Here is a 24,945-nt window from a genome sequence, read left to right on the forward strand (position 1 = left end):
ACTGCTTTTAATGCCCGAATTAGAGTCATGTCCTATACATGCTTCTAATACATTGTATGAAAGGGTTGGCTTTTGACATACTGATAAAATTTTCGAAGAAAACTTTCATGGAATAGAAGGTTTTCATTCCAATTTGCCTTCAATCTGTTTGTTGATCTCCGTGGTCGGATCGCTCTTCACACTTCATGATGCTGCAGGACATCACTATTTTATTATATTTTAATAACAAGCTTTGATTGTTCAATTTCCTAACGATACAAGCCAAATAAACCCAAACGCTCAAATTCCCATTGCATCTCATGGAGTAGACATGTAATAGATGTGAAATATGAAAACAACCAAAATTTCTTACTTGAAATAAATTACTTTTCTTAAATTAGCTTGCAATTAAGTTACTATTGTCCGAAAATGAAATATCTAAGAATCCTGGCTCAACGTTGAACCGAGTGACCACGTTCAACACCAGATAAATTACAAACTTCTGCACCAACAACAAAAAAAACCAAAAATCTTGCAGGCTATTGGATCATGCAGCAGCATGAGTGATGAGGTGCCCAATATCTTCTACAATGAATTCCAAAGTTCGAACCCACAGATGAGATTAACCCAACCACATGCAACAGATCTGCTGAAGATGGATTTCGATCCGAGGTGTTGCTCAATAATCTAGTGCCCACTCCACATCCTTCCCTCAGAATATTTGATCAACCAATCTTAAGTCAACTGAAGTCGCTCTATCTATTCTTTAGCTATTTCCAAAGCTTGTCATGTTTTTAAAGATAAAATTATGAAGTCGGGCATTAATGAGCTCATTTGCAAATCGTTATGATAAAACCATGGAGGCAGACAATGTTTCCTCAAGTTCACGTACAAACTAATTCCCTGATTCGATATGCTTCAAGAAAGTTCTCTTTTTCCTTGACTACATCAGCTTACCAGCAAATAAGCTAGGAAAAATAGCAATCCACTTCCTTCTTTTCATTGTGTTGTTATTTCTTCTCCCCTCTCCTTCCACTTCACATTTTCTTCTTTTGGTTTCCCTACTAAGTCCATGACTACTTATCTTTCTTCTAGTCTAACTCGAATAAATTTCTAATGTAATTTCCTGAAATTTCAAGTAGAAAACTGAAAGCCATCTTCTACATCCTTCCAAAAGTTCCAACCACAACTAAACCTAAAACCCTATTTTCACCATGGCCTCCAAGCCACACAATCCTACATCCACACACCCGCACACATAACAAGAATCAATTTGATTTGTTTTTCCTTCATATGAGATCCTTCTTGTCCGAATTAAAGAGAATACCAAAAATACGGAGAAAAAGGGAGGGTTCTATATTTTCACCATGTGAACTTCCATAAGATCCACCAAAGGAAATGAGTTAGATTGACATGAAATAGGCTAGATCAGACATGCTCAGAACTATCCTCTGGAACAAAGGTATTCACTACCTTTTCCACCACCGCAAAAATCTTGGAGAATTATTGCTGTGTGTTAACTGCGACTTGGAGAAGGAAGTAGCATGAGTTCAAGCGGAGGAGACCTTCAGCATCATGAATTAATAAATAAGAGGAGATGGGGATCCAACACAACCTAAATTTTGCATTGCAGCCTTCCAGGCATTTAGAGCCACCGAAAGTTCTAAAACCTAAATCAATTTCTTTTTGATGAAAAAACCTAAATCAATTTCACTGTAGACGCCAAAAATTGATTCAACATTTCGAGCACAGAATCAGAGTACAAACTTTGGGATTTCATCAAGAACATATGATCGAATGAATCAACAAGGACTTGCTTTCTGAAATGGGAAGTTCTCTTGCGCATGGTACATAGTTTCCAAAACATGCAGATTCCAACAAGTAATAACAATCCAGTTGCTGCAACCTTTTACTTGCAAGCAATCAGAAGTGAGTTGTGAGGCACGATTAGGGCCATCATTCAGCATGCCAATGATCAGAAAAAGAAAACAACCAACAAGCATGTAACTCTTCCGCATACTGCAGCAGCAAATAGAGCTCATAAAATAGTAGTTCCGCTTTGCAGTGCAAAGTTCAAGATCTCGCACAGAAACTTATTGAGCTTTTACCGATGTCTATAAGGAGAGACTCAAAACACCAGAGGCAATGTCTATACAGAAACACTCTTCAAAGCCAGAAATAACTCTATTGTATAACAAAACAGTAGATAAACTCACTTGGGTGCACAGCTTCATTCGTCTACCTCTGCCTTGATTTCTCTTACCAGGTCGTCCTTGTAGTCTTCAAAGGTACCTGGGTATTTCGTCACAGTGCCTTCTTCCACGATCCATATCTCGCTCTTCTCTTCATCCTCACAGACGCGAGATATCAGCCGTGAGTCGTGGCTCACCAAGACAACCCCACCAGTGAACTGCTCCAGTGCTTCAGCCAAAGCATCGATACTCTGCATATCTAGATGATTTGTGGGCTCATCCAGCAATAGAATATGAGGCTTGGACATAGAAATCGAAGTAAAGACGACTCGGGCCTTCTGACCACCAGAGAGTTTGGCAATAGGGGTAAGGTGATTGTGGCTCGGCAGTCCAAACTTGCCAAGCTTCGCACGAACGGCCTCTTGCTTGCTGAATCCTTCCTGGTCCGGATGAAGACGGAGGAGATACCGAACTGGGTTCTCTTCCATTGTCAAGAGATCCACAAAATGTTGGGAATACCTCCCAATCCTCAGTTTTTGGCTCCTGCGCACCTCGCCCTCGGTGGGCACCAAGTCTCCTGCAAGCAAATTCAAGAGTGTCGACTTCCCGGCTCCATTAGGACCCACAATGGCAACCCTCGTTCCCATGTCGATGCCGACGTCAACATTCGAAAGCCTGAAATCCTCCCTGTTGGGGTAACTGAAGCTCACCTCGATGAGCTGCAAGAGGGGAGGTGTGAGCTCGGTAGGCTCAGGGAAGCTGAACTGAACAGTGTAGTCCTTCCACTTCTGGGGGACGTCCTGCGGCAGGTCATCGTCATCATCTACCTTACCCTTCCCCTTGCTCTTTGAAGCTTCCTTGGAAGCAACAAACTTGGCTCGCTCCTTGACCTTGTCCTGCTGCGCCTTGCTTCCGCTCCTCTGCGCCGCCTTCCTCTGCTTGTCGTATGTCTCAAACTTCTTGTTCACCTCCTTGCGCTTCTGCTCGTAGCCGCTCTCGAAGTCATCGAAGTTCCCACGGTAGATATGAAGCTTCATCTCATGAAGGTGGATGATTTCACTGCAGACACTGTTAAGGAAGTCGCGGTCATGGGAGACCACCACGAGCGTCTTCTTCCACCGGCACAGGTACTCCTCGAGCCAAAGCACCGCCCTGAGATCAAGGTGGTTGGTCGGCTCGTCGAGCAACAACAAGGTCGGCTGCATGAAGAGGGCTCGAGCCAAAGAGATCCTCATCCTCCATCCTCCGCTGAACGACCGGGTGGGGCGAACCTGCATCTCCTTGGTGAACCCCAGACCTGCCAATATCTTGGACGCCTGAGCCTCAGCAGCATCAGAGCCCAAAAGCTGCAATCTTTCGTACAATTCTGCAAGCCGCTCGCCATCGTCATCGTCCTCATCCCCTTCTGTCCTCTCAGACAGGGTGGCCACCTCCTCGCGGAGCCTGACGAGCTCTTCGTTGGCAGAGACCACGGCCTCGAGGGCAGTCCGGTCATCACCGACCACCTCCTGCTCGACGAGAAGCACATCGATGTTCCGGGGGACGGGGATCTTCCGCCATGCGAGAAGCTTCAGGAGGGTGGACTTGCCCTTGCCGTTGGGACCGACAAGGCCGTAGCGCTTGCCGTGGGAGATCTTCAAGGAGGCGTTCTTGAGCAGCTCCTTGCCCGCGGCCGACACCGTGAAGTTTTCGATCGAAACATCCCGAACGTTGGCATCGGCGGCGGCGTCCTGGCCGTCGGTATCGAGAGCGGAGGCGCGGGTGCCGATGACCACGTTGAACACGTCTTTGTCATCCTTGAGGGCCTCCTTACGGGCGTGCTCGGCGTTGGCCGCAGCGATCTGCTCCTTCTTCCCCCGCTTCTTGACCTCCTTGTCGGAAAGCGTGGCGGCGGTGAGCTCGGTAACGGCGGAACGTGTCTTGGCCTTTGGGATCTCATCGGCGTCGGCGAGATCGGATTCATCGACGTCATCATCGTCTGTGGGGGGCAAATCGAGCTCATCCATGTAGGAGTTGCGGTTGGGTTTCGGCTTGGATTTCTTGGAGACGGCGGCGGAGGAGGAGGGCTTGGGCTTGTCCATGCTGGCGAGCATGGCGGAGACCGAGAGCTTCTCCTTCTTGCCGCCGGCGGCGGAGGACTTCGAGGGCTTCGAAGAGGGGGCAGCAGAGGAGCGGTCGTCGGAGGCCGGCTTCCTCCCCATGGCGGCGGTCGGGGCGGCGGCGGTGGTATTAGGTCGGCGATAAGAGAAGCAATAGGGAGAGAGAGAAGCAAGAGGAAAGGTGAGGAGGTATCACCCATTGGCTTTGCGACAGATATTCTTTATAAAAAGAAAGGATGGAAGGCGGTTCGACGTTTCGGTCCGAACAAAGGCTGGACCCGGTTCGACAGGATTAGGTTTATTAACTTGGGCAAATAGATCGATACAAAGGTGAAAACCTGTCAAGGAATAAAAATAGTGAAAAAATAACAAGGAAGCAGAGTAAGATTCGTTCAAAACACTGTAAATTTTGTATAGTTGGACAATTTAAATGTCCATGACAAGCTTAATAGTCTGCAAAGATCAAAACTTGATAAATATAATATATGTGAATCTAAAAGCTCAGGAAATTAACTGTTTTGTTTATTCATATCAGAAGTAAAATTAAATATGATTTTTAAAAAAATCAAATATGTCTAAAAATGATTTATTGAAAGGCTGGTCAATTTATTAACAACAAATGCGTTGAATTATGCTTGTTTTAAATAAAGATTGATGCAAATTAAGTAGTAAGAAAACCTACTGGCTTGTTAAAAAAATGTCATATTAACCCTAAGATGTAACAATCATGTATGGAATAATTTGTAACAATAAATATTAACAATACGAAAAGTACAAGAGAGCACTATGAAAAGAAGCATGAATTATTAAAAAAAAAAAGAGGGTAACATAAAAATCTAAGCGGACGAGAAAGAATCAAGGAGTTCATGTAAATATCCACTCGGTCACAATTTCTATTTAATTAAGGACTCTAACCCATGCACTCTCTACATGGCACTCTCCATCACACCCATCCAATTCACAATGCTGGAAAAGGATGGCCACTAAGCTTAACCGAGCACCCAAATCATACTTAACATTATACTCGGACATTATGTAGTGAGAGTCATCAAAATTTATTTGATGAACTATGGCCTAACAATGAATAGACCTTATGAAACAGTGCTTGAGACCGATAAAACCCTAGTTGGAGGTGAGCAAATCTTTTTTGATAATGAGGTGAGGGAATTCTGGGCAGGCAACCCTGCTTAATTAAGTTGCAGGCTTTTGTTTTGTCTAGCATTGCTCCACATAACTCATTAAACATCAAAGAACAGTCTTGCAACAATAACCACTTCAACACTACCAACGATTCCTCTTGAACAAACAAACAAAATGAATATGCTAGGATCCGTTTGCTTCTGCTTTTGATTTCAAGAACTCAACAAAAAAATGATCTAGGACCAACCAGCATGCATGATGATACACTTCTGATTTTAAAAATAGTTGTAAATTCTTTAGAACTTTTGGAAGGAAAAATGTATTGCTTTCAAAAAGAGCTAAAATGAAAACAAACTATGAATGCTATCTTCAATATCAATCTCCATGTAACCATTGCACTTCAATTTAAAAAAAAAATAAAATCAATCTCTATGTGGTATTTCACCAATTTGTTGAGAAACAAAAACACAAAAATAATAACAATGCTTAAAAAGTCCATACAGCGCATGTACATGTGGGAGCAAATACTATGCAAATGACATCCAAATACCAATGCCACACCAAAATAGCACATTGGAGCACACAAAGAATAATAGAAAAATATTTCTTATAAATAATGAACGGAAAGAGAGCTTGTTGGCTTTTAAGATGATTTCTGGAAAACAAATGGCTCCACCTGGCTGAAGAATGATCTCGGCAAAATGAGATTAAACTGCTAAGTTATGGACCTTATGGTACATGAAATGATACCTCCCTCACCACCGATCCCGTAAACAATGATTGCATTGTGTAATATTTCCCTCATTTAGAACAAATTCTACACATAAACAAATCGATACTTGTAGGCGTAGAGATTGAAAACAAATCCCAGAATCACTGAACATTCAGGAAGGATATCTTCCCAAAGTATTCCACAATATATAGTCCCCAGAGGAAGCCTGTTAATGTCAAAAGGTTATGGTAAGAAACTAGCAGAGAATAGTCGAAGAAAAATCTATACACATATTTAAGATCAGAATTTTTTTAGCTGCATGTAATGATTCTTAAGCACAATCTTTTGTCACTTCCAACATTGTTAAATTGTAGAAAAGACCAAGTTCAAGTAAACACCACATTATAACTACCTCAAGAACCTTGTACGATCAACAAAAACAAGCCTATGAAACCTTGTTATTGTCAGATCATGCAAGAAGAGCAGTAGAAAGAGGGGTAGGAAATAAAAAACTTGATTTTTTTCTCACACATCAGCAAAGAATGCAAAGATTTTTTTTTAATAATTATAGTTAATATTGAGCTTAAAGTTTTTAAAACCCCTTCATAACCATTAACTAAAACAAGCTGCTAACCTACCATCGCCCATTCAACCTGCTCGTCTTTTAGGCATAAAAGGGATAAAGAGATACTCGTGAGTCTGCAAGGTGGATTAAAGACCCTATTCCCATCTTAATGGCTATGTATTTTATAATTTTTTCCTTACAGACTTAGTTAATGGGTAATGCAATATATTATTTATGGCTGTCAGGTTGGCTGTTCTAAATCTCGAAATGCAATCTTAGACATAGAAGAACTGTTGGGAACTTATTTATAAACCGAGTCCATTGAACTTAGCATCCTAAACAATTAACGACCTCCATCAACTATTTACAGAACTTATATTTTGACTGGAGTTTAATGGAAAATCTAAGGCACAGTATTGATTACTTAAGGGGCCGAGGAAGTGATGATTGCATCTTGGGACTTCTAGAAGGATAGAATTATATAATGAGCATGAAGGGCTTAGAACCAGCAAAATTGTTCCTTAATAACATAACGGAAGCGGAACCTTGAAAGCCAAATACAATTAGATTATTAGAACTTACAATATCAATCTAGGGATGGAGGTGTTATAGACATGAAAAAGGAAAAAATAATAATAACCTACCTGCATAGAGAACTCTACTGGTGCTTTAAAGCTGGATAAATGCTTGCCTGCACATCACAGAAATTTCTCGGACGAGAGAAATTGCAAATTCAAGTCCTGCAATTACAGTAAGAGCAGAACGAAATCACAGGGATCATGAACATGTCTGCATTGCATCCCCCAGGACAAGGTAACAAAACTAAGAAGGCAAACCAGATCCATAGGAATATAGTACCCCTTCCTCTATATTATTAACAGTATATATATTAAAATATTGATGATCACAGTTAAGAAACAAAAGGCAGGCTTGAGTAGTTGAAATCAATAACATGATATAAAGTCATGGTAAGTTCCAGAAGATCTGGTGCAGGAATAACCATTCCACAGAAATCAGTGAAACAAACAGTTGAAGTACAATCCAGATGCTGTTGCAAAGGAAAATGTTCTCTTTTAATTCTATGACGGTGTCAAGTCAGTAGTTAACATGCTTGTCAAGATTGACCTCAAAAGAATTTTGAGTAATGACAGTAACTATAGGATAATATCACTTTTCAATGATTCACATAAAATCAACCTATGGAGCTAAAAGTTTAACCAATATGCTGCACTTGCTCAGACATCTAATTCCAGACCTATGCAGCAGGATACTAGGCCTGCAGAATGGATCTAACATTATTTTTTTTAAAAAAAGAATAAACAGATAACGCAAGTAACTCATTCTCATGGATAAATGTCGTCCATGTATAATGTTTTGGAGACGAAGAATTACAAAATTTTCTTTTGTGGAGGGGTAAAATAAATTCCAGGAGTGATAAGTAGATGAAATGTTCTGCACTGAAAAACGGATTCTTTGGACTGACATAAATCTCAACCAGGTTCCCTGCCTGCTGGTGGTTGGACCAATAAGATCCATAAATTACTGCTCATAAAGTCAAGAACCAGGTCAGCATCATCCTTCGGTGGTCCAAAGAACCCACAAGACATGCAACTTAATCCAACTAAGGATTCGAAAGAGTACTTGGCAAATGATTGAACAAAGAGTTGGTCTTTCAATTTTTCAAATGAATCATACATTAATTTGTTCCCAAATGCCAATACTATTCTTGCAAAAATTCTTATTCAACAAGAATGCAATTGAAACCATTAATTTTTTATCCCCTGGTACCGAACAATGGAAAGCTCAAGTAGTATCAAACAACTTTAAAAGGCAGACTTCTAGGAGTTAATTTGAGCCACTCCAATGTGGCATAGATTTTTTGGAAGGATGTCCTTAAGTGTGAAGACAGTTTATTATGTGGGCTCTCAGTCAAGTAAGGAAATGGGAAAACAATTAGATTCTGGACTGATTTATGGACTGGTAAAAACTCTTTAGCCTCTCTTTTCCCTTGCCAATATGAAGCCTGCACTGCCAAGTGCACTACTAGATGACTTCCATTTTATTACCAATTCGCAAGTTGATGGCAACCTATCTTCCAACAAGGAATAGATGAGGATATTGTCACCGATTATGCTATAACTTCTTTTGCTCCTATCACATTCCAATCCAATCCCTGAGCCTGAGAAATCGGGATCTTTCAGAGTAAGCTCATACTACTCATTCCTCAGCTCTCATGAAATCAAAGATGCCTCTGCCAGTCACCCTTGGAAAGCTTTTACACCACCGTAAGCCAAGTTCTTCAGCTGGCTTGCCATCAAGAAGAAGATCTTGACCGAGGATAACTTAAGAAAGAGAAACTGGCCCTCAACTAACAACTGGACTCTATGCTCTTCCACGATGGAGACACCTTTCCTGTTGTTATATTGCCCCTTCCCCAAGCGGATCTGGCAACACTATTGAAACTTTCTATCCTAAGCACACCCAAACAATATAATATTCCTTTGGACAGATTGGAGGAACAAGAGAGTCAAATCTTGCATTCGACCTGCATGGGACGCACTGGTTATCATCATTTGGTCTCTCTGGCATGAGTGAAATAATAGGATATTCAATCAAAAATCATCAACGTTGGATGCAGTGATTGCCAAGATCCAACACACGCATTATGAACAGGCAAACATGGATAGAGGGAGGAAAGCTGGTCCTTCACATTATTCTTGACTCTATAGAGCACAAAGTAGCTTGCTTCGTCTTTTACTTTGCCTTCAAATCCTCCTCCTTTGAACCTTCTCCATTCCTCCTCACTCTCTAATCTTTTGTACTTTTCTTGTACTGCAATCTGTTTTCATTAACTCGACGAATTGGGGTGGCTTTTGCCTTCCTCTCATTCAAAAACACAAAAAAAAAACCTCGAGTTCAATTTTGTTCGAATTGTGTCCATATCCGTGGGGAGTTACTGAAACATCAGACCATCTGCTTCCCAATAGCCAACTTAATGATGATGCACAGTTTGTCGTTTTAAGTTTGCTCCTCTCTAAGATAAATGATGCACAGTTTGTCGTTTTAAGTTTGCTCCTCTCTAAGATAAAAGCATATTGATGTGACTCTCAACAGATCTTATAATCAACGTCCTGGTTTTTAGTGTTCGGCAAATGGTATAATTGAAAAGCTGGACTTTGAAAGGATCATAGAAAACAGGATTACATCATATAAAAAATTTCAAATCTTGCTTAACTATTGTAAACTATGGAATATCTGGATTCTGGGCATGATGTTCATGAACCAAACATTTTCTGATGTTGTTTCAGAAAAAGAGGAAGTTATTACAACTTGTTTTCATCTGTGCAGGTCCTATGTGCATTCAAGGAAGGCATGGGTAATGGGAAATTAGCTGAAGAAGTTATATAAGGCGAGATTCAGGTGGGTGCCATTGTGCTTTCTTTGTTTGAGTTGTGAAGAGTCCTAGACCATTTTCTCCTCTCTTACTCTTATTCTTGTTGGCTTTGGAAAGTTGTCCTTCTTAGGGCCTGTTTGGATAATCCTGTGCAATCCAACAGGATTCACAAGAAAATTGGCCAGGCCAAGCCCATATTCACAGTATTCAAAGGAATTTTCTCAGATTAGGTCGGCCCGAATCTGATAGAAAGAAAAAAAATGACCTCACTGGGTTTTTTTTTCTTCTGTCCTACAAGAATGGACTGGAAGAGGTGCAGTTTACATGGGCTGGATCAAGCCTCGTATTTCATAATACTAGACATAATCTATACACATAGTTTAGAAGATATGTGCTGGATGGGCTAGACCCAATTTCTGCAGGATTTTCAGCCCAACCCTGCAAAAATATCCAAACAGACCCTTAGGTGTGCTATGTGCCCCTTCCCACCTTTCTCTTTAGAGATGACTGGGGAAAAAAAGCTTGAGAAGCTAAAAATCTTGGACAAAGATGTCATCCAAGGACGAGGATCAGTTTGGTTCTTTGTGTGTTCTTTGAGAAGGAACTATAAACTGCTTCCTCTGATATTCTTAATCTTGCCAGTTTTGGAAAGTCATTAATTGAGGTGTGGTATGTACAACCGTCTTTAGAGGTAACTTGACAGAAAAATTTGTAAAGCTAGAAACCTTGGTCAAAAGGGAGAATCAGATCCTAATAGTGGCAAGTTTCACTATCCACGCTTTGATATGTCACATGAGAGACAAAAGATATGCGGGGATTTTCAAAGAAAAGTGGCTGCGAGAAGTGAATAAATTCAAAATCATACAAGATGAAGTGGCTAATGTGAAGGGAGAAAAGAATCATTTTGAAGCTACAGCTTGATAATGAACTAGACATTTCAATTCTGCAAACTGCTTCTCCATGAGCTGTCACAGGTACCTGGAAAAGTGACTGATAGGCTTCCGAATGGTGGTTATTATCAAATATCAGACATACTGTACACATCTGACTGACTCATTCACTGAGAAGGAGCATTCAATTCAACTTTGGATAAGTCTTGTCTACCACATTTTAGATTGCTATTTTGTTATTTCGGTTTCTGTTGTATTTGGGCAAGCTGGGACATGTGATAGTCAATTGGGATAGGAGCTAAAGTCTTATGCACTCCTTTCAGAAAACGTATTATTGAAGCTGATGCGTATTGGAACTGATGCAGTTTTTCAGTAAACTCTATTAATAGCCTACTTTGTTATATTTAGACTATGCTGTTAAATAGCTAATCTTGGAAGTTGTTTTTGTTTAATGCTATGTCATTTTCAAGGTGTCTATATAAACCTGTACTCTTGGAAGTGTAAAGGGCAGAACATTAAGAATCAATCAAACAGGTTGTTGATTGAAGTTTCTCCTGGCAATTCTCTGTTTTTCCATTGTTTTCTAACAATTGGTATCAGAGCAGCTTCGATCTGTGAAGGGCGTTATGGCTGCTCCTAGTTCATCTACCACAGTTCCTATATTTGGTGGTGAGAATTATGATTATTGGAGTATCAAGATGAAGACTCTCTTCCTGTCACTTGATCTTTGGGATGTTATTGAAAGTGGGGTTTCTGCTCCAGCAGAAGGCACTTCAGAATCAACCCAAAACAAGATTGACAAGCAAAGAGATGCTAAAGCCTTGTTTACTCTGCAGCAAGCTGTGAGTGAAGCAATCTTTCCGAGATTGATGAGAGCAACAACTTCAAAGCAGGCCTGGGAGATTCTGCAGCAGGAGTTTCAAGGAAATACTAGAGTTAAGACAATCAAGCTTCAAGGTCTGAGAAGAGAACTTGAAAATCTCAAAATGAAGGAATATGAGAATGCAAAAGACTATTGCACCAGACTCATTGAGGTTGTAAATCAGATGCATGCCTACGGAGAAGAGGTATCTGATGTGAGAATTGTTCAGAAGATCTTGATTAGCTTGACAGAAAAATATAATCATGTTGTTGCTGCAATTGAAGAATCCAGGGATCTTTCAACCTTAACCGTCACTGAGTTGATGGGATCATTACAAGCTCACGAACAAAGAATTGACAGAAGGAGTGAAGTCTCTCTAGAAAATGCATTCCAGCTGAAAGTTAATCTGAAAAACCAGAAACAAAAAGATTTCAAGAAGAAGTCCAAAAGCACACCAAAAGGAGGAGAATGTTCTCAGAAAAAGGGAACTTCAAAAGGAGAATTTCCACCTTGTGGTGTCTGCAAGAAGACCAATCATTTGGAAAAGGACTGTTTTCATTGTGAAAAGCCTCAGTGCACATACTGCAAGAAGTTTGGCCATGTAGAGAAGGACTGTCGGTTCAAAAACAAGAACCAACAGGCCAATTATACAGAAGACAAGGAGGAGCACTTGTTCTTTGCATATCAAGCCACTGTTGAACAGAAGAGTAAAGAATGGTTTCTAGATAGTGGGTGTAGCACCCATATGACTCTAGATGAAGGTATGTTCTCAGAAATTGATAAGTCTGTCAATGTTAAGGTCAAATTGGGGAATGGTGAATTGGTGGAAGCAAAAGGAAAAGGCACAATCACTATGGAAACCAAGAAAGGAACCAGATTCATCAAGGATGTTCTATTTGTTCCAAGTCTCGATCAAAGTCTTCTAAGTGTTGGTCAAATGATGCAGAATGGGTACTCTCTATACTTTAAAGGGGAGTCATGCACTATTTATGATCTGAAGAACAATAATCAAGAAGTGGCTGAAGTGAAAATGGGAAATTGCAGAAATTTTCCTGGCACTTCCCAAAAGCTATGATGGCTAAATTTGATGATACAACTCTTTGGCATCAAAGGTTTGGACATTACAACCTTAATGCACTGAGATTGTTGAATCAAAAGGACGTGATAAGAGACTTACCTCTCTTAGACCAGAATATGTCAGTATGTGTAGGGTGTATGCTAGGAAAACAACATAGACAGTCTTTTCCTACAGAAAAAGCTTGGAGGGCAAAAAAAGCTTTGGAGCTTGTTCATACTGATGTGTGTGGCCCAATGAGAACACCTTCTCAAAGCCAAAACAGGTATTTCATCTTGTTTATAGATGATTACTCAAGGATGACATGGGTTTATTTTTTCAAAGAAAAATCTGAAGTTTTTGGGATTTTCAAGAAGTACAAGCTGCTGGTTGAGAATCAAAGTGGCTGCAAGATCAAGACTTTGAGAAGTGATAGAGGTACTGAGTTTAACTCAAGAAAGTTTGATAAATTCTGTGAAGAAGAGGGGATGGAACATCAATTGACAGTAGCTTACACTCCACAGCAAAATGGAGTTTCTGAGCGAAAAAATAGGACAGTGATGGAGATGGCCAGATCAATGTTGTTGGAGAAAGGCCTTCCAAAAATGTTTTGGGCAGAGGCTGTTAATACAGCAATCTATTTGCTCAATAGATGTCCAACAAAAGCTGTTCCTAATCAAACTCCTATTGAGGCTTGGAGTGGCCAAAAGCCTACTGCAAGTCATCTGAAGGTTTTTGGCTGCAATTGCTATATTCATGTTCCTTCACAGAAAAGACACAAGCTTGAAGAAAAATCTGATAAAGGAGTTTTTCTTGGATATAGCACTCAATCCAAGGGGTATAGACTCTATAACTTAGAGTCAAAACAGCTTGTTACAAGTAGAGATGTCGAGTTTGATGAACAAGCCACTTGGAATTGGGATGAAGAAAAAATGTCCAATCAAACTGTCCTTATACCAGAAAGAAGAGGATCTCAGCTTGCTATTTCTGAGATTCAAAATGAAGGAAATGAAGGGCATGGAAATCTGCTAATGACTCCAACTTCATCACATGGATCAGAAGGCAGTTTGGATGAAACTTCTTCACCAGAATTTCCACCTAGAAGGCTAAGGTCTTTAAGTGAGATTTATGAATGTTGCAATTACTCCTCTGTAGAACCTGAGAATTTTGCAGCAGCTGTAAAAGAAAAAATCTGGGCAGATGCAATGGAGGAGGAGATCAGAATGATAGAAAAAAATGATACATGGAAGCTGGTCTCATTTCCTGACAGCAAAGAAGTTATTGGAGTTAAATGGATTTTCAAAAGAAAACTTAACTCTGATGGTTCCTTAAAAAAATGCAAAGCAAGGCTTGTTGCTAAAGGTTGTTCACAACAGCAAGGGATTGATTACAACGAGACTTTTGCACCAGTTGCTCGGTTAGATACAATCCGATCACTTGTTGCACTTGCAGCTCAGAAAAGTTGGAAGATTTTTCAACTTGATGTCAAGTCAGCATTTCTCAATGGTGTTCTAGAAGAAGAAGTCTATGATGATCAACCAGAGGGCTTTATAAGAGAAGAAGGGAAAGTTCTTCGATTGAAAAAGGCTCTATATGGGCTCAAACAAGCACCTCGAGCCTGGTATGAAAAAATAGATGGCTATTTCAGTGATCAAGGCTTCAGTAGGAGCATGAGTGAACCTACACTTTATGTGAAATTCAAGGGTAAAGCTTTGCTTATAGTTTCATTGTATGTTGATGATCTGATCTTCACTGGAAATAATCCAGAAATGATTGAAGAGTTCAAGCAAGATATGATGAAAACCTTCGAAATGAGTGACTTGGGGTTAATGCATTACTTTCTTGGAATGGAGATTTGTCAAGAAGGAGGAATCTTCATATCACAGAGAAAGTATGCAGAAGACTTGTTGAAAAAATTTAAAATGCTAGGATGCAAAACAGTGGCAACACCTTTAGTTGCAAATCAAAAGCTTGAAAAGGAAGATGGGGTTAAAAAAGCTGATGCTGCAGCTTACAGGAGTTTGGTTGGCAGCTTGCTATACTTAACTGCCACTCGACCTGACATTATGTATGCTTCTAGTTTGTTGTCCAGGTTTATGCAAAGTCCAAGCCAAGTTCATTTTGGTGTTGCTAAAAGAGTTCTTAGATATGTGCAGGGTACTATGGATTTTGGCATATGGTTCAAGTTATGTTCCCACTCAAAATTAACTGGCTTTACTGACAGTGATTGGGCTGGCTCAGTTGATGACATGAGAAGCACTTCAGGGTATTATTTTAACTTGGGATCAGGAATGTTTTCTTGGGGATCAAAGAAGCAGGCCACTGTTGCTCAGTCAACTGCAAAGGCTGAGTATGTTGCTGCTGCTGGAGCTGTAAATCAAGCTATTTGGCTGAACAGAATTCTTGAAGACATGGGAGAAAAACAGCAAGGTCCAGTGGAGATTTATTGTGATAATAAATCTGCCATTGCTATGGCTAAGAATCCGGTTCATCATAGTCGAACTAAACACATTGCAATCAAGTACCATTTCTTAAGAGAAGTTGAAGCAAAAGGAGAAATTAAACTCAAATTCTGCAGCTCTGAAGAACAAGTTGCAGACATTTTCACAAAAGCTCTTCCTAGAGACAAGTTTCAGTTCCTAAGAAAGATGCTTGGAGTTTCAGAAAAATACATCAAGGAGGAGTATTGAAGCTGATGTGTATTGGAACTGATGCAGTTTTTCAGTAAACTCTATTAATAGCCTACTTTGTTATATTTAGACTATGCTGTTAAATAGCTAATCTTGGAAGTTGTTTTTGTTTAATGCTATGTCATTTTCAAGGTGTCTATATAAACCTGTACTCTTGGAAGTGTAAAGGGCAGAACATTAAGAATCAATCAAACAGGTTGTTGATTGAAGTTTCTCCAGGCAATTCTCTGTTTTTCCATTGTTTTCTAACACATACATAAGAATAATCTCTGGAACGAAGATGAGAGATCAGTATAGGCATGATTTATGGACAAAAAACAATCATGTCAATATAAAACCATGTGCAAAGAAAAAGCGACCATACAAAGGCATAAATATAAAAGCAGCAAATGAGGACAACCAGAAAGTTACAAAACAAAAAGAAAATAACTAAACAAAGGCACATCAACAGGTTGAGATAAACCAAAATATGCACATAGCAGCTCAATGCTCAGCATGCTCAGTTTGTGTTCTTTTATAGTTTGGGAATAGAATAATTAAGGGAACTCATATTCTCAAACTTCTCCCAGTATCAGTCTTATCTCAGCAGATATGGACGAAACTATCGCAAGGTCACATCACACTCTTTCCAATCTAATGCCCTTTGAATTGTGGAACATATAAAAACAGAATATATAAAATTAATACCTAATTATAATTTTAGGGATAGTTTAAAAGATAAAAACCACAAGATGCATCATGAATAGGTTTTCAAATGAACAAACATAATTCCTTTAAAGAAAATCCATGACATGTCAAATATGATATAAGCTTAGGACTAACTTGCCAGAGACTTGCAGATTTGGAACAATTAACATTCCTGACAGCAAACCACCAACAACTTTAAAAGAGACCTGCATAATATGTATTAATACTCAAGAGAAAACTAAGCAAGAACCTCCTTTAAATACCAAAATTGAATATTAAAATTTCAAGTACACAAAATAAAAGTGCAGTCATGAAGAGATATAATCAATATTTAATATCAAAATAACTCATGTATTTAACATGTTTGAAGTATACATTACACATGCAACATTAAATAGAACAAGTAATTGGTGGCTTGACTATCAACAAAAAAGTGGCATTTCTTAGCTGTTTCAACATAAATATGAAAGTGATTTATTTACAAATATTGGTTCTATGTAAAGATTCTATATTTATTTTTCTTTTCGAGAGACAAATTCTATATTAATTAACAGCATAATTTCTCTAGATATTAAATGCTTAAGGTGGTCGCATGTAAAATTATTTTCCTATTGTCAATATTTCTCTATATGTTGTCAGCACCTCTAGTGCATATTAAAATGCTAGTTTCTTAGAGAGAGAGAGAGCATAAATTTTCGATAACTACATGAAGTAGTCGAATAGATCAATAAAGCACAAAAAATTTCATTGATCATAGGATCGCCATTGTCAAAATTGCTAGATCCATGGGACAAATCTTCGATGCGATCAAATGTCTCTAAACAATGTGGATCTCATTCTTAGATTATGATCAAAGACCATAAGATCTAGAACCATCGTGGGCCGAACTGGGCCAAGCTTGGGTCTGTTTATTGCAGGTCCAACTTGGCCCAGTTCAGCCTTGTTGGGCCCTATTTGGGCCGTACCCATTGTGGGTCCAACTTGGGCTCAGTTTAGCCGTATGGGGCCCTGTTGGACCGTGTCCAATAGTATTTTTTGTTTTGTTTAGCTCTAAAATTAATAAAAAAATTAATTATATTTTAATGATATGTAAACAGATGAACCTGATCCGTCTACCTGAAGTAGAATTTAAGCGAGAAGAAGTAACCTAATACTTCAAAGTGTAATTTTTCAAATTTTTGGTAAAATTAATAATTAGTTAATTAAATTTCGATATTTATTTTGTACTTAGTAAAATGGGTCAAGCACGTTAAATACCATTTGAAAATTTTGGTATATACTATGAAATATGTAAAATTTCACTGGGCAAGTTATCTATTTTGTATGTATGTATTTCCAGCATGGTTATGTTCTGGCCCCGCCAATGGAGATTATTCGTTGGCCCTGTCGACTTGTATCTGTGAGAAACTAGTTTCGACACCGTTGCCACCGGTGATTAAAATAGTGTTTTTGGACACTATTGCCACCGGTGATTAGAATAGTGGTTTTTGGACACTATTGTCACCGGTGGTTAACAATAGTGGTTTTTGATACTTTGTACGACCCATGCCACTAGGTTACGCGGTCGTAACCTATTAATATTGGGAGTCTGATATCAGAGTTTTTGTGAAAATGATAATAAGTTTCGAGAAAAAAAAAGCTTATTTATGACTCAATTGTCAGTCATTATTTTGTGTTTTGATTAAATATCTGGTATGCTTTGATCCCACTTTGGGGTATTATGTTGCTTACTGAGCTAGTGTAGCTCATTATCCTATTTTGTCTATTTTTCAGATCCAGAGGCTTGATCACACAAGATTGGGGAGTGCGATAAATTTTGGAAGATTTTGCTCAAACTGAAATTTTGTTTAGACTGGTTAAAACATTTGAATTATGTTGACATATGCTACTTTGAAATTTTGTAAATTGTTTTGAATATATTAATGTTTAAATCAATTTTTAAGCATTTGTAATTGCTTTGATATGATCAGCTGCCTTGCACGCTTGTACGGTCCGCCGTGCAGGCGTGCGGCGTCTGTCGCGCTTCGGACTCGGGGCGTGACATACCAATAATGTATCAACATATGTATCAGTATAGGTTCGGTACCAAGAGTGCAAAACCTAGATAGGATACTGACATCTTTAACATGAAGACTAAGAGACAGCCTACAACCTCACATCATTACACCACTGTATCCATCAAAGGAGTCATATTCTAAACAAGCATAAAAAATAAAGAGAATCTTACCTTGAAGAAACATCGAGCATTCTTACACAAAGCCTAACCGCAATTTTAGCAATGTCACTTGGACTTATGAGTTCGAGGGAAAAATAACATGTTGAGAAGTATCAACTAGTCGACATGTGTCAGGCTCGGCAATACACACTAGACACGGGGATTTTTTTTCACATAATTAGCACAAGTCTAATTCTTCCAACCAGGAATCCCATGCGGCAATCCTACAAGTCCAAAGAGAAGAAGGATGAAGGAGGACAGAACCGAGTTTAGAGTTGAGGTTGGTGGCTGGTCAGATGATGGAGCTGGTCGGTGAGGTTTAGGCTATCCTCATTGGAGATCAGATTGGTAGCTGGTCTGGTGTCGAGGCTAGCCAACAGAGCTTTAGGCAGTCCTCTTCAAGGTCAAGGTCATTGGCTTGTCAAAATTAGGGTTGCCCGACAATTCTTCGAGTAGTCCTCTTTCAAGGCCAAGGTTGGTGGCTAGTCCAGCGTTGGGGCTGGAGCTGAAACCAAAAACAAGGGACAATGAAGGATAGAGATCAGGAGGAGAAAGATAGAGAAGTAGGGTAGGGGAAGCATTTCACACTTAACATTGGGAAATGGAAAGGAGTGGGGGGCTGGGAGAGAGGGAGCTGGTTGGGTAGAGTATTAGGTAAGGCTAGGTCAAACTCTTATTCGATTTTAAGTCTAGACTTACTAGCAACTCACAAATTTCACATGAAATATTGCTTAAGCTGATGTGGAGCTTTTGAAGGACCCTATTTCAAATATGGACGCTCCACATTAGCTATGTAAATATTTTCTTGCGAAAGTTCCGTATCATTATGAACTATTCTAGTTGTAGATATTTTAGGAAAGAGACTCAGCTGCTTAAAAAAGAATCCAACTAACCATTAATTAATACATCTAGTGACGAGATCCAATTTCTTGTAGAACACTCCAACTATTTAATAGAATTTCATTTGAAATTGCTAGGGAGAGGGTGCTCTTACTTTATTCTAGCGAGGGCAAAGTTGTTTTGAAAGATATACAAATCTTTTCCATCTTCCACAAGCATTTAATGACCAAGATTCTCATGTCTAAAAAATCTTTCCTTCTTTCCAAAGTAATCTTTCCCTCTTTCTCAGACATTCTCATAGCTTGTCCTTTCATATCATAGATTCTTTCCTAAATAAATCATCATGCATGCTACGAAACATTCAGGCCATTATTTCATGTTAGCTATAATTTTTTATATTCAATGATAGGATATAAATAATTTGGGTAGCATATAAAGTTCCTTTTCTAGAATTTCATTAGCTTCTAACTTATATTATTTGATGGGAACATGAGGGCAAGGTTCAAGCATCAATATGAAATGAGGAAAAAAAATGGAAGACAAGCTCAAGATAGTGCAGGAATCAAATATTTAAAGAAGAAGCATTTTTGTAATAATAAGTTTGAATTGCAAATATCTTGTATAGAAACAATTTGAAGGACAAACAATGAAATAGTAAACGAACATTAGAAAGAGAAATGAATTTTTAAAAATTTGTCGAAGTGAATCTCGTAATGTACATGTAATTTTTTTCTTTTATAATTACATGTAAATTATGCAACAAATAAGAACTAGACCCAGAAGAAACATAATGCATATACAGATTCCCAACTTTTTGTATAACTATAGTAGTCACTTCAGAAAGAAGAATAATTACATAACTTACAAGTATATAAATAATACTTTCTCTTTTTCTGGAGAATAGATGAGGTTCATAGACAGCATGGAGCTAAACAACAAGGGTGCTCCTACTTAATGCCCCTAAACCGTTTTAATCTTAACAAAGAATACTCCCGAGTACATGGTTATACATATGTTAGCTAGCACGTTCACTTGGGTGACCTCATTGTTATCAATCGTTATGCATCATATTCCAATTATTGTTAAATAAATCATCCATACCTCCCCATTATTCCATCTATCCTGACTAGATGATAGACATGCTTCAATGATGGTTAATTCATTAATGTAAAAAACAACAAACTGGTAAGCTCTTTAACCAATTTGCAAAAAGCATGTGTTACAATGAAGGCATTGGTTAGTACTAATGACGCCAATAACTTCTCTGCTACTAAACATATGGCCATTTGAGAGTTGAAGGCTTAAACATATGGCCATTTGAGAGTTGAAGGCTATTAACCACCAAAAACATCAATTGTTCTGGGAAAGAAATAGCATGTTTTTAGTTTACATGGTTTTCTCTCATTTATAAGAATTCTACCAGCATGCAATGTACGTGTCATCAAACACTCAGATTGTATACAAAATGCTTCATTCAAAATATGATAGCTAGCACCAAAGCCTTTAATAGATACCAAGTATATAATTGACCCCAAGTAACTTCTACACCGCTCCTTCTCAATAATTGAAAGTTGTCCCCCAATTTAAGCAGTATCTAAGAAACAAGATCTATCATATGTGCAATAGTGCTAGCATATGGTGAGAATTAATATCTTTATTTCATATTGCAATAAAAAAATCCTTATCACCTAGAATAACATATCCTTACACATTTCAAAAAGAACATTAGAGCATGGATATGATTCTCACCAAATAACAATTGAGACCTGTAATAACAACACAGTAGAAAATTGCAAAACTAGAAGTAACATAAAAGATTCCTTGTAATATGTTTATAGGTGGACAATTTGAAACTAGCTCATACCTACTGAGCCAACAGTTATATAAGCCATATTTATAATCATCCTTTTCTTGTCTTTTCAAAATCAGGAATCTCTCACTAGAATTGGTGACATTCCAAATGCCAAAGAGTGCCAACCTTTTTAATTACATTTTTACCAAAAAAATTGATGGAAAAAAAAGATATGTGCACTCTTTTTTCTTAAATTGATGCACTCTTCTTATGCCTATCTCTTAAAGTAAAGCATGTATGGTGAGAGAGAAATGAAGAATATAACTTGTAGGGTATTTTATTTATTTACAACAATATAACCATGAGTCCTAAATCATTGCAAACTGATGTACTATCATCACAACAATATAACCATGAGTCCTATATCACCAGCAAGGATCCACCTAACAGGGGACCATACATTTTGCTAAGCATGCTGCATAAGCATCCAAGTAATGCAAAGTTTGCTGCATATGCAGCCCAGCTGCACAGAGGAACTGCATATAGGGAATGCAATACGGTCAAGAGATCGCACCCACAAAAGGAGTCACTTGCACCAATAATTAAGATACCGGTGATCGTTTATCTAAAATTGAAATTCCTGAATACTCTCCAAGTTGGCCAACAAATTCATCACTCTCAAACAATTGGATTGTCCAAGAAATTTCAATAAGTCATATGATACGTAAATTATTCACAGATTTTTCTTAGCACAATTATAAAATATTCAAGAACAATAGTTGATGATGCTTTTTCTTTTTTTAATTGTTGAGGTTCTACTCTAGCTGTTATTTGTTGTAGTTACTACTTTGCTTTATTGCATGAAACTATATCGACATACCAACAAATTATATATTTTTGTTTTTTAAAATTTTAAAATTTAATTTTCTCACCTTTTACAAACACTAGAATACTACATATCTTAGGCAAGCTCCACCAAGAAAAAATTAATTTTCAACATCCAACTGCGACCAACTAATTATGCCTCAAACGAGGTTGAGTGGGCTTTGAGCCTCCATCAACATTGCTGAAGACCCACTTTAGATTTCTAGTTTTCAAAGTGTGATAAGATGAATTTACCCAAAGTGAAGACTCATATATTCCAACAGTGGAACTCCAGTGACTACATTTTCCTCTTTTTCTTCCATTCCTTTCTTCCTTTTCTCTCTGTGTGCGTCCCCGATCAGCTTATTGGGTAGACAGATAAAATGACCAGTTTTTTCCCTTTTCAAAGTGGTACAAGAACTAGGTTTGATAACTACATATAAAATACAGAATATTTGAAATACCACGATTTATTTACAAACGACAAGTGATTGTTTCTCCAGTAGAGAGTGATCAAGGAAATTCGACATTCTATGCATGCACCAAGTAGTATATGAACACAAATCCGACGATAAAAATCCAATCTTTGCAAGAGAACAATTATTTGGTAGTTAGTAATCACTATACCTACATGTTTTTTCCTGCAGCATTTCCCATTTTACCTCCTGTCTCCTAGTAATATAGCCCTCTAGCTCCATAGTTCATAACATGAAGAAACTCCAGCAGTCTTGTGACATACATAAGCACGTTAAACTCATCACTCAAAACCCTAACAAAATCAATGAGAGGATCCTGCACGCCCCACGACTGACCTTTTCTTGCTCTCAACGAAAGCGGAAGCCGACCCGGCATCCGTCGGCAGAAAAGGTTGCACGGATTACCCAAGATTCAACGCGGCGGAGCTCTCATTCTCTTTTTAACAAGCCAATCGCCACGTCTCTCCACCACCGGAAATCTCCTGGTAAAAAGGAATAAAATCTGGTCTGGATTTCAGCAAAGAGGTAAGAATCTAAAGAAATAGACGATTTGGATTTGGGGATACCTGGAGAAGAAGACAGCATCTTTGTGATTGAGGATCCAGAGCGCTCGGATGCTGCAGCTGGACATCGTTCTGTTTTCTTCATTGCGTAGATGCCGAGAGAGAGAGAGAGAGAGAGAGAGAGAGAGAGGTCCGTCGTAGAGGCATAAAAACAGGGAGCTCATAAGCTCGTGCGGAACGAACCCGAGAGATGGCTCAGAAGGACAGAAGCAATAGTGATGATAATAAATGGATATGGTATCAATTTTCAAAATATTCAGTCCATCGTTTGCTCTTTTTTTTATGTACCCCTTTATTTATTTATTTATTATATGTTTATTTATTCAATCGTTCATTCTTTATTTACTTGTGTACGTAGTCATGTGTATTTGGTGGTAGAGGTAGATTGATTTATTTGAAACAAGTGGGTATTATTCATGCAATATTATAGTCATTGTTTGCCATGATAAATTATGACTTAATAGCAAAACTTATTTGATGTTTTATTCTTAACTGTACTTTTAAACCTCGAAGATACTTGGAGAGTTGGAGGAGTCGTCTAACTTGTACAAGCACATATGGATACATACATGTTGATATTTTTTTGGCGACTCTACATGTTGCTCACATTTATTGCATACAAACAAAAGCTGAAGTTACTATGGAGAGGAAGAGTTGGGTCCAGTTTCCTCATTAGAATTTAAGGAATTCCTCTTCCACCGTATGAACTCGAAACACTGCACATTTATATCGGATGCTTCCGTCTTCCCTGCTTTGCCTTGTTCCTCCATGGGTGCCTTCTTGCCCAACTCATCCTTCACATCCTTTTCTTCAGTCAGCTCCGTGCCACCCCAAATGGTAATAGTCTTCTTTCGTGGCTTCACAGAGGTGGTGCCGCCATCTTGATCTTTTGATGCTGTGGAGTCTTCGCGCCTTTTACCACTGGCCATAGGGACAGTAGCCGGGCGCTCCACTGTGACTACTGTCGGAAGCACAAGCCCAGCCTGAGCAGCCTTTTTGGAGACAGGAACCTGAACCTGAGATTCCCTGTCCTCCCATGCAGAAGGGCTCGTTTTTTTGGGGATGGGAGCATTTGTTGTTCCCTGGATGACCGGTTTGGATCGATCCAAAGAAAAATTCTTCACAAGGAAGTTGAAGAGCCTGCGACAGATGTCAACAGGCTTTGCCAGGCCATTCTTCCTTTCCATTCCTTAAAGCTAGAAATAGATGACCAGGGAAAGGTCGAAGGAATAACAGCGAACAGGAGGATGCTCACCTGGGGCTCCCAAGGGTTGGCGGCAATGGACATTTGTACTTAGAGATCTTCCATGGCAGGCAAGGATGCTTTATTCGAAAAACGAGCTCGCGTCGAAATGAAGCAGATACTGGGGAACAACCTGAAGCTTGGAGAATACATTCCTTTCTTACTGCTTCCCATCTATAAAATTCCTGCCGTTATAGCTTCAGCTTTATAGGCTCGGTGAGGATAGAAGCAAAGACCTGTTTGCATGATGGAGATCGGATAGGATTCCATATTTCATCCAGTAACATCTGAGCCATCACAGAACAAAGGGATTAAGTAACGCCTATTTGATAGCCATGATTGTTATGCCTACCAGAAAATATACACCATTCTATATACTGACAGCAATCACGTCCCTCATGAGTACCTTTATTCCTTTTAACTGTTTCTTCTCATAATTACGAGTCCAGGGCAATTGTGCAGCGAGGTTGGAACGCACAAACAGATCACAATGCATGGTCGACTCTGTTGCACACAAGTCTCCACCAATTCTATTGAGAAAGAAGACGGTCCGTCACACCGAGAACCCTGGATCGTAGCATGCAAGCTTGGAATCTAGTCTATAACCAAGTTACACAGTTCTGAGCTGGCCATTTTAGCTAACCTTAGTATCTTGACATGATTTCTGAGGCTTAAAATCTACATTCTC

At 38.9% G+C, this 24,945-nt stretch overlaps 1 protein-coding gene across 8 annotated transcripts; it reads right to left on the bottom strand.

Moving 5' to 3' along the window:
- Nucleotides 1-1,963: 1,963 nt before the first annotated feature.
- On the bottom strand, nt 1,964-23,279 carry LOC103723003 (ABC transporter F family member 4-like). Of its 8 annotated transcripts, none has more exons than XM_088703096.2 (6): nt 23,018-23,279; nt 22,788-22,953; nt 22,607-22,702; nt 16,404-16,470; nt 7,332-7,427; nt 1,964-6,348 (listed from the first exon to the last, which is right to left on the bottom strand). In XM_088703096.2, exon 6 carries the CDS (start codon nt 4,370-4,372, stop codon nt 2,210-2,212), a length of 2,163 nt encoding a protein of 720 aa, XP_088559222.2. In that variant the 5' UTR covers nt 4,373-6,348; nt 7,332-7,427; nt 16,404-16,470; nt 22,607-22,702; nt 22,788-22,953; nt 23,018-23,279; the 3' UTR covers nt 1,964-2,209. The 8 variants fall into 8 exon arrangements, with proteins under 8 accessions (XP_088559222.2, XP_038980580.3, XP_038980576.3 ...); XM_039124652.3 differs by having other exon boundaries at nt 1,964-4,608; nt 16,400-16,470; XM_039124648.3 differs by having other exon boundaries at nt 16,400-16,470.
- Between the last annotated feature and the right edge of the window lie 1,666 nt (nt 23,280-24,945).

The sequence above is a fragment of the Phoenix dactylifera genome, chromosome 8, assembly GCF_051530095.1.
Source record: "Phoenix dactylifera cultivar Ajwa chromosome 8, Ajwa_hap1_PhDact_Kaust_v1.1, whole genome shotgun sequence".
NCBI classification, from domain to species: Eukaryota; Viridiplantae; Streptophyta; class Magnoliopsida; order Arecales; family Arecaceae; genus Phoenix; species Phoenix dactylifera.

Coding starts and splice junctions, on each gene's coding strand:
- LOC103723003 (XM_088703096.2), bottom strand. CDS start 4,372: ATGGGGAGGAAGCCGGCCTCCGACGACCGCTCCTCTGCTGCCCCCTCT.